The 12,992-nt window shown below is 49.1% G+C and overlaps 1 protein-coding gene across 1 annotated transcript in view; it reads left to right on the top strand.

Moving 5' to 3' along the window:
• The window catches only part of PDIA5 (protein disulfide isomerase family A member 5), an 89,203-nt gene that overhangs the window by 16,280 nt on the left and 59,931 nt on the right, over positions 1-12,992 (top strand). Inside the window, 2 exon segments of the mRNA XM_023516294.1 lie at positions 6,390-6,516; positions 9,271-9,358. Coding sequence (XP_023372062.1) covers positions 6,390-6,516; positions 9,271-9,358 — 215 coding nt within the window.

The raw sequence follows: 12,992 nt of genomic DNA, 5'->3' as shown, positions 1-12,992 counted from the left end.
TCTTGCTGTACCTGGTAGCACCTGGATTTACCTTGGGTCTGTCTGACTCTAAAGCCAATGTTCTTTCTGTGGTCTCTGGAAGAGAAGAGAGGGAGGACAAGAGAGCTGGTTTCTGAGCAAGATAATGGTATGTCTGGCAGACCCAACCATGGGCAGACCACCTGTCACAGGAGCACTGCAGGGAGTCTGGAAGATGGGGAGAGAATGCAGCCTCCACCCCATCACCTCCAGCCTTGGCGGAGGGTGGCAGTGAGGACCTCTGTGTCTACATTCTGGGCACTGAAGAGAGCCTGTACTCAGGGCAGGGGAGGGATTGGGGGTGGAAAGGGACTGGGGCTGGGAGAGAGACTGGGGGCAGGAGGGCTAGTGCTCCGAAGAGGGGCAAGTCAGAAATCCAGGCAGGACCTGTCTTTAGCAACCTCTGTTTCCCAGCAGCAGAAGAGGGGGAAGCTGTCCTTCCCAGCAGGGTCCTGCCTTGCACCCAGGGACATGTTTTATGGGTCTCAGCCCAGCTAGGGGGAACAGCTCAGCCCCATGTAAATACTGTTAAAGCTGAGGGTTGGTGAGCAGAAAGAAAGCAATTATTGGAGAAGGTCAGAAGGAGTTTGCATGGTGAACAAAGGGCATCCTTTTTCTCTCCTTTACCTCTGGAGTGATTCACTTAGAATGTAAAGAGCCTGCCAAGCCCAGGAACGATACCATGGCTGGCTTAGAACCATGGCTGGCTTTGGAAGCACTGCTGAAACCCTGCCCTTTCCCCCCTGAGGGCTTGACAAAGGAGCAGATAGTTTGTGCATCATTAACATTGTTATTGTTGCTGGAGTTATTGTTATCAAGGTTTGTGGGTTGTGACTTATGAAGTCTGCAGGAAGGCTCTGTGAGGCCTCCAAGGCTACATCTTAAGGAAAGAAAGGAGCTCATGCTCCTTGGAAAGGTTAAAATAGACTGGAGAGGAGGAGAAGGGGAATGTTAAGTGGCTGGAGGAGAGTCCCCCTGGGGCCTAAGGGGAAAGGGAAAGGGCCTCCCCTGGGCTGCCTCACCCTCCCGTGGGTGAAGGTCTGTCTGCGGCAGACACAGGGGCCTTTCATCCTTCCCATGTCAGAAGCCTCATTAGTATCGTAGCTGTTTGAGCCACGCTCCTTGGACTTTCCTGGGGTCTGCCTGTCTCGACGATTTTTCCTCTCTTGCTCTCAGATCTTCAGAGTACATCTCCATAGGCAAATCCTGCTTCTCCTGTGCCCACAAACACCAGCACGCCCTGGTCTTCAGTGGCCACAACCCCTCCTTCTCCCAACCCCACGACACCTCCCTGCTCCTCCCTGGGTCACCCCAGCTCCTGCACTGATGTTCATTCTCTTCCTGGCAGTCTGGCGGCCAACCCCTGCTACCCCCACCACTGAGGTTCTCACGGATGGCCCTTTCCCAGGCTGTCCCTGCTCAGCCTGCCTGTGGATCACCCACTTTTCTCCTTAAGTGTCTCCTGCCTGTCTGTGCTGACACAGCCCTCCCCACCTCCTTCCTCATCCTTCCTCCTCCTCAATTGCTCCTCTTTCTCTTGGACTTATCTCGGCCTGTGGACCTTCTCATGCATCTTGGCTCACCCCACACCCTGAGGACACCTTAGGGGTATTTGATGCCTTATTGTCCAGGTGTCTCAAACCTGAGCCCCTTGTCATCTTCCCCCTTGTAAGGGAAAAGCTTTCTCTGTTCTTCTCTCTCTGGCTATTATTCCGTCTCCCAGCCCAGGATCCTGGGAGTCACTTCACACTATTTTCTCTCCCTTCCTTGCTTACCCGTGAATAGTCACTGAATTTTGTTGTTATTCCCCTGGAGGTATCTGCGCCTACCCATTTCTCTCCCCTTGTACAGCTGCACGGCTGGGCCCTCCACCTCCAGCCTCCTGGGCTGCTCCCAGTCTGAGGTCATGGCCAGATGAGTCTACAGTACCACATTCATTCCTTCATTCCCATGCTAACCTGTCAGTGATGCTTCCCTCTTGTTCCCTGCACTGGGCCAGATCCTGGAGCCAGTCTTTCAAGACCCCAGCCTGGCTCCTCTGCCTTCTCTCCCCATGCTCCAACCCAGGCAAGCCTCACTACACTGTGATCAGTCTGGTTTCATGGGCTTTTCTGGACCCTCCCCCAAGAGTCCAGCTGCTGTGGACTCATCTGACAACATGCTGGTGGCAAATGACCCCTGCAAAGATCAGGAGTTCTGTAACAAGTGTCATTTGTCATGTTTATGGGCAAACACTGCCTGAGGGCTTCAAATGGGCCAGGCCCTGTGCTGTACCCTGTGTCTTCCAGAGCTCTTAATCTTGGGGCTGGGAGTGAGGGTAGGTAGAGATGAACCCTTACTGAGGCTTTGAAACCAGGCTGTCTGGGAGGTGCCCAGTCTGTATCCCAGCTTCTATCTGCTGGTGGTTTTAAAGCAAAGTAAATACACTCAGCACATTTTGGGTTGAGCTTAAGTTCTCTGCTGTGTGACACTCAACACTGGGCCAGAGGCTTTGGTGGCTGGCTGGAGAGTGGTTTGTTTAATCTCAGGTGGCCTGTGGTTAGATGACCTGAGGGATTGACTGGGTTTTGTAGGAAGGAAGCTGAGGTTATGCCACAAGCCTTGGGCTCTGTGGATTTTATTCTAGACACTTTGCTGTGACTACGGCTCAGCTACACACCATGCTGCCTGGGCAGGCGATTGCTAGCCTCACCCTTGCTCCTGTCTGCCCTTCTCCTGAGTGCCAGTGTACAGGGGCCTGCCTGTCTCTGGAGGCGCAGGCATATAGGTCAGAGTTCAGAGGCCCTGGGCCAGGGCAGTTGTTTTTCTTGACTGGTCAGATTATTTAGGGATTAAAAACAGCAGAGAGTCTGTGTTGTTCTAACTGCTTATTCCCTCCCCCCTTTAATCATGTGCTTTGAGCGGTGGACTTTCTAGTCTGAAGTCCACTGCTCACTGGGGAAGGTAGGATAATATATAATAACAATGTTCAGTATACTTTTTGGTGAGCATTTAAGCTGGTCTGCATAAGGGCGTTGGGTCCTTGGGTGTTACATGCAGCTCTAGAATTAAGAAGGTAGAGTGAAGGGTAAAATGAAGGGGAAATAAGTCCTTGACTTACCCCTTGATGGCTTTACTCTGGGGAGAAGGAAGCTTTGAACTCCAATGGCAGATTATATTTAGAAACACTACAATATGGTCATGTTGCGCTCTTATAGTTTGCTGAGATGGAAATTTGTGTTATATATTATGGTAACTGATACTATCAGAGTGCTTTATGATTTATAAGCACGTTCAATAAGTGATCCTATTTCATCCTCACAATGGTCCCATAAGGCTGGTATTATCTTTTCCATGTCAGACATGAGTCACCACCAAGCCTCTAAAAGGTTGAGTGATGTTGCCAGGCATTTTAGCTATCGAGTGGTAGAGCTCAGATTCAACTCAAGACTTTTGGGTGCAAAGAGGCAGTGGGCTGAGAAGGTGGTGGTGGGCGATTTCAAATTAGAGAGACTGTAATTCAGATCGTGGCTTTCCTTATTAGCTGTGTAGCTTTGGTCTGATTATTTTTCTTTTTTAACTTTTTTCTGGCAGAAATCAAAATTCCTCAGTATGATCAAGCCAAGTGTATTGAATAATCTACAGTTGCTTCTTTGTATTGACCACATTCCTCCATTCCACCTCTATTCTTGTTCCATTCGGGTTTGGTTGCTCTGAAGGCTGCTGAAAAATTGCTGTCCTGGGCCGCCTTTTCCCAGTCAGCATGGTAATTCTGTTTGACACCTCCTTCTGTTGGCGCCTTTCTCTCCAAGCTTCCATGTCTCCCTCATTTTTCTCTTCTTGTTTTAATAGACATGGGTTCCAGTATTTCTTGAGAAAGGGTATATTGGTGGTAATTTTTGTACATCTGATATCTTTAGTCTGTTCTAGTAAATGTAGTCTCATGATCCATGGCTAGTTTGGCTGGTAATATAATTCTGTAATTCCATTTGGAAATCGTGTTCTTTGAAGAGTGCTTCTTTGTCCTCTGCTGGGCTAATGAGCAGTTTTATGCCAGTTCTGACTCTTGATCTTTTGTATGTGATGTTTTTTCCTCTTTGAAATTTTTGGAAACTCCCTCTTTGTCAACAGTGTTCTGAAAGTTTTCTCTGATGTGCTTTAGTGAGAGTCTTTTTTTCATTCATGATGCTGGGCCCTCTCAACTCATATCCTTCGTTTCTGGGACATTTTCTTGAATTTTAGATAATTTCTTTTCCTCTGTATTTTTCTTTTTCTAGAGTTCCTTTAAATTTAGGTCTTGCACTTAATGGGTCCATTTTCTTAATTTTCTTATCTCACATCCCTTTTTATTTCCTTATCTTTCTGTTTTATGTTCTAGGATTTTTTTTTAAATTTTATTTCCAATGCTAAGTATTTCTATGATATTGCTTTGGAAGAGTTTTTCTTGATTCTTTTTGAGTACTTCTTTTTCATAGCATTCTATTCTTATTCTATGGGTGTGCTGTTTTATTTCTAAGAGAACAATTATAATTTTGTTGTTTTCTTCTGAGTTCCGTCTTTGCATTGGTTTGTTTGGGTCTCTGTCTTTTGTGTTGAGATCGAAGATACCTGGTAACTTTGGTTATCCAGCTGCATTGACGAGCAGGGCACTGGTGTGTGGATCTGTGGCTCTGTGAGTGTGAGGAGGGAGTGCTTGTTCACTGGGAGAGCCTCACAGTGGAGATTTGAGCAGGAACTCAATTGTTTCATTGGAAAATCTGCAAATCACTGTCTTCAGGTCATTTTTTTTGTGCTCCTCAGTTTCCCCAGAGAAAATTCTCTAGTTTCTTGCCTAAGGAATAGCACTGACAGGCAGCATTCCGAAAAAGCAAAGGGAGAGGCTGAGGGCTGGGCACTCTCAGCAGTGGGTGATCTCCAGGTTCAGTTTGTGGACAGGCCCCTAGTCCCCTTGTTTTCTTGGAGGGCCGTCTTCCCACCCTCTGCCTGGTCTCCAGCGGGACTCCTCTTATTCATTCTCTCTGTATAGTAACCCACTTGTCTTCTGCCTGGCGGACAAAGGGCTATTGCCCAGCTGCACAGGCTGGATGAAGGAATCTGTTTTGTCTGCTCCTTATTCAGGCTTTTATCGTTGAGCCCCTTCCCACCGCTTTCAGCACGCTCTTCATTGTGCCTGCAGAGATGCCTGGTACCTCTAGTTCCTAAAGTTCTCCAGGTTTCTCTGGGGGAGAATCAGCTGATTTCTTGTTGGCTGGCCTCCTGAGATCACTTGGCTGAGTGAGAAAAGCTAAAACCCTCTCACCCATCCATTTCCACCCTAAAAGTTAAGGGATGATTTTATTTCTCTGTGTATTTTACGCTTTGATGCTTCTGGATGTGATGGCGTTTTCATGTTCTCCCGGTGTATGGCATGTGGCGTAGCATGTAGAACAGCTGGTGACCTCTCAGGGGGCTCTTGGTTGATGGGTAATAATACAGAATGCTTGTATAGTCATCCCTTGGGGCCCATGAGGGATTGGTTCTAGGAGCACCACGTCCAGGATATCAAAGATGGAAACTCAAGTCTTATATATAAAATGGCATAGTACTTGCATATAACTATGTATGTCTTCCCATATACTTTAAATCCTCTTCAGATTATTTCTAATACCTAATTCAATGCAGCTGTATACTATATTTTTAAATGTATATTTATTTTTTCTTGAGACAGAATCTCACTTCATTGCCCTCAATAGAGTGCAGTGGTGTCATAGCTCACAGCAACCTCAAACTCTTGGGCTCAAGTGATCTTCTTTCTCAGTTTTTAACTTTTAGTAAAGATGGGGTCTCACTCTTGCTCAGGCTGGTCTTGAACTACTGCAATGTGCCCACCTTGGCCTCCCAGAGTGCTAGGATTACAGGCATAAGCCATTGTGCGTGGCCTTAAGTGTATGTTATTTTTAATTGTATTTTTTCTTAATATTTGTAGTCCGTGGTTGTTTTAACCCACAGATGTGGAAGGCTGACTATATGCATATGCAGTCCATACAGCCTGATGATCCTAGCACTCTGAGAGGCTGAGGTGGGAGGACTACTTGAGACCAGGAGTTCAAGATCAGCCTGAGCAAGAATGATAGCCCAGGATTTTGAGGTTATGGTGAGCTAGGATGATGCCACTGCACTGTACCCACTGTGACAAAAACAAAAAACACATGGATAGGAAGGGTAAATTGGAGCCAGGGAGTGGCTGGGAGGTGTCCCTGGAGGTGAAGAGGTAGATGTGGTGCTGTGAGAAGTGTTAGTTTGCCCTTATCCCCTGGGGAAGTGGCATCTGCTCTGGGCATGACATCGGGGCTTCCATTTCTTCCCTGGGCAGTGAGGCTGGGGCTCATAGTCTTTGGCTCTTTGATCCCCAGGTGGTCCTGCCAACTCGGCTGTCCTCTACGAAGGTCTCCTCACTCATCGAGAGAATCTCTGACCCCAAGGACTTGAAAAAACTTCTCAGAACCCGGAATAATGTACTGGTACTTTACTCCAAATCTGGTGAGTACCCTCTCCTGGCCTTGGGGTCCTGCATCAGGGTGGAACGGATGGAAGGGAAAGGGTGGGGTAGAGGAGTAAAGCCACCCAGGGAGGGTCCACTCCCCAGAAGATAGAGGCTCGGATGACAGAGGCAACCTTTTCTGGATCCCCAAGGGTCATTTCAGTTCCCTTTCATGAGTATTTTTAGGGAAAGTCCTCTGGAGAGGCCATGTATGAAGGAGGACAGAGGATCATGAGGGGACACCCGACCTGTCTTCCTGCAGGCATAAGGCCTCGCATCACCAGAGCTGTTGATTAACTGGCTGAGCTGGCCTGTGTCAGCTGAATTGGTCTCAGGTTTGGGGGCACTCACGCAGACTGGCAGCCCTGGCCCTGCCTGGCCCATCTGTGCTGCACTGGGGTCAAAAGCAAGACTGCATCTGGAGTGGGCTCTGCACTTGGGACATGGCAGCTTTGCTGGGGGCAGGAGCAGTGGCCTCCCTCTTCTGACCTTGAGTCTGGTGAGGGCATAGCACACGGAGAGAGACTTGCTTGGCTCTTGGCAGAAACCTCAGTGAAGGGCAAACGGCTGACTCTGTTGAAGTTGTTCCAGGAGAGTTAAGTGTTTTTTGCTGCTTCTAAGGATGCCAAGTTTTCTGTGGCCCTGGAGAAGCAGCAGCCAGTGGCTGGGCCAGTTCCGGGCACAGCTCTCCCTAGCAGCTCAGCTTTGACACTCATTGGCACTTTGGGCTGATGGATGCTTTGGACGTGTGTCCCTCCTGAAGCCTGCGTCCTCCAGGCATCCCTGGCACATGGCTGTTTTCGTTGCCGCTTAATGCTCCTTCCCCTCTGGAGAGTCTGGCACACAGTCCCGAGTGTGCTGTTGGGAGCCCAGCATGTGACTTCTACTTCTCTGCTGTCAAGACTGGGGGAGAAACTGAGGCAGTGAGAAGCACTGTGCCTCTGGAAGCCTGGGGCATTGGCCCTGAGCAAATGTGACTCACTCCCTCAGATAGTCCTAGAGCCGGGGTGGTTGTCAGTGAAGGGATACGCTCCGTTTCCCCACCAGGGTAGATCCCGTAGTACAAGCTCATCATCTCAGAAGATGGTTCTGCAAGGTTCATTTATGATATGGTCTCATTTGCTGCCTTGCCACGAGGGAGGCGGTACAGGTTGTCAGATAACATCCAGTTTACAAATGAGGAAATGGAAGCTGAGAATAACTGACTCGCTTGAGGCCTGCCAGCTAGTAGGTGGTAGAGCTGGTAGACCTGGTCTCCTGAGCCCCCCAGCCTCTCATTTCCTGTGATGGGGGCTAGGAAGAAACATATTGATTCTGCAGTGACAGAGGGGCTGAGGCCGGGAAGTCATTATGGGAAGCTAGAGAGGGGAGGTGGGCTCTGCTGGTTGCTTGCAGGCAGGAGGCAGGGCTTGAGTGCTCCTGCCATGGGTAACAACTGTCTCCAGTCATTGGGCGATCCTTTTACCTTCCTGCCTCTTTGCCCACGCCAGTTGCATCAGATTTGAGACCTTCATTGGGTTTTCTGAGCAGAAACTGGATTTTCTTGCCTCCCACCCTCTCTGCTGCTGAGAGGCAGGCTGGGTCGAGGTACTTGATGTTGCTCTGCTTTGTTTATCCCTCTCCCCCTGCCCAGCTCCTCAGCCTAGTCAGAAGGGTGGGACAGTGGCTACCCCCACCCTCCCTGCAGTGTCCAGCCTTCCTCCTGTTGCCCTGGCCATGGTTTCCTGGGAGTGCCTCCTCCGAGTGACTCTGTGCATGTCTCTTGAACGATGCTTTTTGTTCGCTTTGGTGAAAGGCTCAGCATGCTCTGTATTCACAAACAGCTACCATTATCTACACTAGAAGAGGACGTCCATGGGGGCACATAATTCAGACATGTGGCTTTGGTGGGAGAAGGCAGCAGCTCGCTCTCCCCACTGGTGTCCGCCTGAAGGCTGTTAGAGTGAGCTCACAGGTGTTACCTGGGAGAAGGTGATTGATGAGTCTGCTAATTTAGGAGTCTGCTAGCCACAGGTGTCACAAACTGGCCTCAGCCACTCTATAGTGGATCCTTGCAGGCTAGCTGTGTTGAAGTCCTGGCCACAGAGGCTCTGTCCCCAAGGTGTACATGTATCCACATGCTTTGCCCAACCCACAGGGATTGACGTTTGCACCAATGAGAAACTCTTTCTTTCTCGTGTCCACTCCATCCTGCCCTGAGGCATAGTGCACATTCCTGCAGCTTACCTCAGAGCTGCTGCCAGGGCTGGCTCTTGCCTTGTGGCTTCTGGGTAGATAGGCTGTGAGATGTGGCCTAGGTATACTTGCCATCGGCCCATCAGAGACCGGTGTCATGTACAGAGCTCCTAGATAAGTGTGTGCAGCACAAGTAGAGGTAGGATCTGGACCAGCTCTTGTCATGAGCACCAGGGCACATGAACTCCATAGATTATAATTTTTTGTGGGTGAAATTTTCAAAGTTTGTCCCAGTAAGGTATGAGTCAGAGGTTCTACTGGACTTGAGGGTCTGGCTCATTCTTGGAAGGGTGAGGTCTGAGCTATAGGATGCCATATCTTAAGGAGGGCCCCGGAGGGTGGTGGGATCAGGGCCTGTGAGAAGAGCCTGGGTGTTCTTCCTGTACTGGCACTGCAGGAATAGGTGTTTTAACTGGTGCTCAAGACTTCTGCACCCCCTATAGGACTGGGCTCTATCCTTCCTCCCCTTTGGGTGCAGATGTTTATTTTTATTTATTTATTTATTTATTTTTTTACAGAGGCAGCAGCTGAAAATCATCTCAGGTTATTGTCCACTGTGGCCCAGGCAGTGAAAGGACAAGGCACTGTCTGCTGGGTAGACTGTGGGTATGTGCTGGGGGCACAGGGCACAGTGGCTGGTGGGCAGGGGGCACTTGGGCTTTGGTGGGTGGTGTAGGCAATTGTCCCTTGGTGAATTCTCTGGGAGAGAAGATGTGATGGAGAGACCAACTCCGCTGCCCCAGTGACACTTCAAGGTCCCCCGTGGATTGGAAAAGGGGAGGTCTGGCTTTTCCTTTCGTTCTTTCCAGCTTCAGCCACCTCTCTTCTCTTCTTCCATAGAGCTTTCACTTTCTACATTTCACCATGTTGATTCGTCTTCCTTGAGGGAAGTGGGCAGTGGAGGAGGCCTCTCTGTTATTTAGAAGTGGGCCTTGATGCCCAGAGAGGCAGAGTGATTTTTAGAGTCAACCGGTGGATTTGCTTGTGGTGGACCTGCAGCAAGGATCATGAGCTTCACCTCCAACCCAGGTCATTACTGCTGGACATCCCTGCTGCCCGCAGAGCAAAGGTGATGGGAACAGCTGGTCAACCTGACTCTGCCTTGGCCTCTGAGGTGGCTCAGGCCTGTAAAGGTCTTTGGTCCTTATCATGTAGCTATACTTGTCCGGATCACAAGTTCTGCTCCTCTCTTGTGGGTTAAATGAACTTTTCCAGGTTAAGTGAACTTTTCCTGCTCTAGTTTAATCCTCTTCCTGTTCAATCTAAGTTCTAACCGGCTATTTTGCAAATTAATTTTAGTTATACAACTGATTTATAAGATGACCTCAAGCTTATTCTGCTTATGATTGAAGAGAATTGAAGAAGATTTGTATTTTGACAAAGCAGAGTGAGACTAGGAGAATAAATCTTAGCCAGGTGGTGTGTGCTGTTGGGGTGTGTGTCTGTGTCTCTGTGGCTGGCCTCATAACTCCAGATTCATCCAGATACTAACTGAACAGAAAGCATTGCTCACTGGGTGGCTGGGGAGATGTTAGCCTTTGGTTATTTCAAGTTCATAACTGGTCTAAAAGTGTTCTTATCCCCTAGGATAAGATCCCCTAGGATCTCTCTGTCTCTGATATTTTACCAGCAGAGCTCTGTGTGACTGACAGAGTGACAAAGCCTATTAGATGGGACAAGGCACTGTGGGATTTCCCTATCTAAAGATGACAACAGTTCTGCCCAGCTGATGGAGCCACCTTGTAGGGGTTTCTTAAGAGGCTTATAGTGGCAGAAATGGGCAAGATGTAGTTGCTACCTTCACCTGGGTCCTTTCAACAGCCATTGTCAAGCATTTACTCTGTGCTTTGAGACTATCCAGAGGAGTAACTGCTTCTTCTGAGAGCTCAGTGTACAAGGGGGACACAGACCCATGGCCAAGGGATTAGAACGCCTGGTGAAACGTGCTGTAGACACAGGCTATGTGTACAGAGGGAGAGTCAGGGGAGAGTCTCTGCTTGATAAGGTTAAGAAAAGCTTCACAGAGGCAGTAAAGTTCAGATTGGATACAAAGACCTCAGACCGTAGTACCAGGCATTCCAAGTGGCCTGGCTGTTCCTGAAGTGTGGCTCTGGAGCACTGCCTGTGGAGGCAAAAGGCCCACTCCACTTCCCATATGTGCTGGAGAATACCCAGAGCAGGACTCTCTGAAATGGGGACTGGATAGGATGCGCGGACAGACTACAGAGATTAGAATTCAGGACTCAGAGTTTGCATACATGATATCCTGAGTCAATAAAAGTGTCAGGGGGGAAATCCTGTGAATTTCAAATGGTAGGATTAAAATTGGGCAGGGAAGCACCTTAGAGGTTAAAAGAGGTAACCTTAAGTTGAAGGGATGGACTATTGCATGTAGTGGCATCAATTTATTGAATTTATCCCTGTAAAAAGAAGTATAACCTGAAATGTTAAATAGGTTTTAAAATACTTTAGGTAAGTAGGTAGATTATGGAGCCAAAGTGGATTATGTTGAAAGCAGAAATATCTGGGGCTGAGGTTGATAATAGAGGCAGGTGCAACTAAATCTTACCAGAGCAGCCCAAGGGACAGGACTCTAGGCTCTGGTCCATGCAGGCCACCCTAGGTGGCAGTTCTCACGGAGCACTGTTAGACCTGGAGATCCCCAGGGGCACGAGTGGGGCTTTGCCCTTCAATTCATCCTCTCTCACTGTTGGACTTCTGAACTTGCCCTGTAACTCACCGGGGCATGGGGAACCTTCGTGTTAATGCCACAGGCCCTTTGATGACAGCTCTTGTTGGTGTCCCGAGTGCATCCAGTTTATGTCTGTGGATCTATGAATGATAGCCTCCCGGGGATGGGCAGCAGTGCTGTTGGGAGCACTTTTTGGTGCTGTCTGTGGAAGAGTGAGCAGGTGGTACAGAGCCATGCTGCTGTCTTTATCCCCACTGCTGTCAAGCAGCAGATGGTCAGCCAGAGCTTATCTCCCTTTGGGTGGGCCCCACTGAGGTTCCCATCTCTCATCCTTTCTAGCTCCACTTTTGCAAAGTGTTGGTGGCCAGAATGTGGATAGGATTTGGGGTGGGTGACTGGGAAGGTCAGTCGTGGACAAGCCACTCTGCTTTTCTCTTTGAAGGGCAGGTGAGGGGAGCAGGAAGCATCTGGGGTAAGATTTGTTAGTGTGTGGGCTAAGTGGCAGGCTTTGGACTTGGAGGATGCCGTGGATAAAGGTCGGCTCTCCTAACTGGCCCTGTGACTTTGGATAAATTAGTTTCCTCAGCTGTAAAATGGGACAGTGGTACACATTCTGCCTTCTTCCCAGGTCTGGGATGAGGATTAAGTAAATGAAAGTTTTTTTTCTAGAATAGGAAACACAACTTAAACATGAGAGTCCGTGCTACTGTTGTTGTTGCCCACTGGGCAGGAACGTTCAGGAAGAAGTGGGAGGGGTAGAAATGGTGTATTTGTTCATTTAACAACTGTTTGTGGGGTGAGGACCCCTTAGTTCTTCTGGGGATAACCTTGGCCCTTCTGGGGATAAACTTGGCCATGGGAGTCAGCCCCAGCCCATGAAGTGTTTTGTTCTGCCCCTTAAGAAGTAGGCGGTGCAGTGGGATTTGCAGGACTGCAGGTCAGGGGCCTGGCCGTGGGTCCAGGCTCAGATGTTAATAGGTGTGAGGCCTTCGGCAAGTCACTGGCCCTCTCTGTGCTGCAGTTTAATCTGTGAAATGTGGAGTTGAATCTTCCAAGTCGCTCTCATCCCTAAATAGCCTGTTTGAGAAAATGCTGGAAGCTGCCAGCCTTGCTGTTGCATGTGCCTTCAGTCTGTGTGTGTGCGTGTGTAGGGGGTGAGGGTCCTTTTCTTTTTGTGGCCCTCCCTCCTTATTCTGGCTATCTCCTCTTCTTCCCCTCTGAGGGCCTTCCCTTTCTATCCCTTTTTTCTCCACCCTTGCTAGGTTTCTGTTGCCTTTCCCTCCTGAATCCCTGCTTTTCTGCTTCTTTTGGCCTCTCTCCCCTCTCTCTGTCTCCATAGATATTTCTTTTCTCCCTTCCTCTTACCCTTCTGGCTCTTCCTGTGTGTGCACCTGTAGGAGCATGCTTGCCCCTCTCCCTGGGCTTTCTCCCTGCTCCCAAGCTCTGCGACTTGTTGCTGTGCCGTGTCTGGAGAGGGTCTGGCTTCTGTCCAGGGTTTTGTCAGTTCTCCCTCCCCTCACTCTACCTCCTGGCTCAGACATTAGCAGC

Source organism: Otolemur garnettii, unplaced genomic scaffold, assembly GCF_000181295.1.
Source record: "Otolemur garnettii isolate 467f Iridium unplaced genomic scaffold, OtoGar3 scaffold00089, whole genome shotgun sequence".
Classification (NCBI taxonomy): Eukaryota; Metazoa; Chordata; class Mammalia; order Primates; family Galagidae; genus Otolemur; species Otolemur garnettii.
Note: the sequence above shows the minus strand (reverse complement) of the source record. Positions and strands in the feature narration are given on the sequence as shown.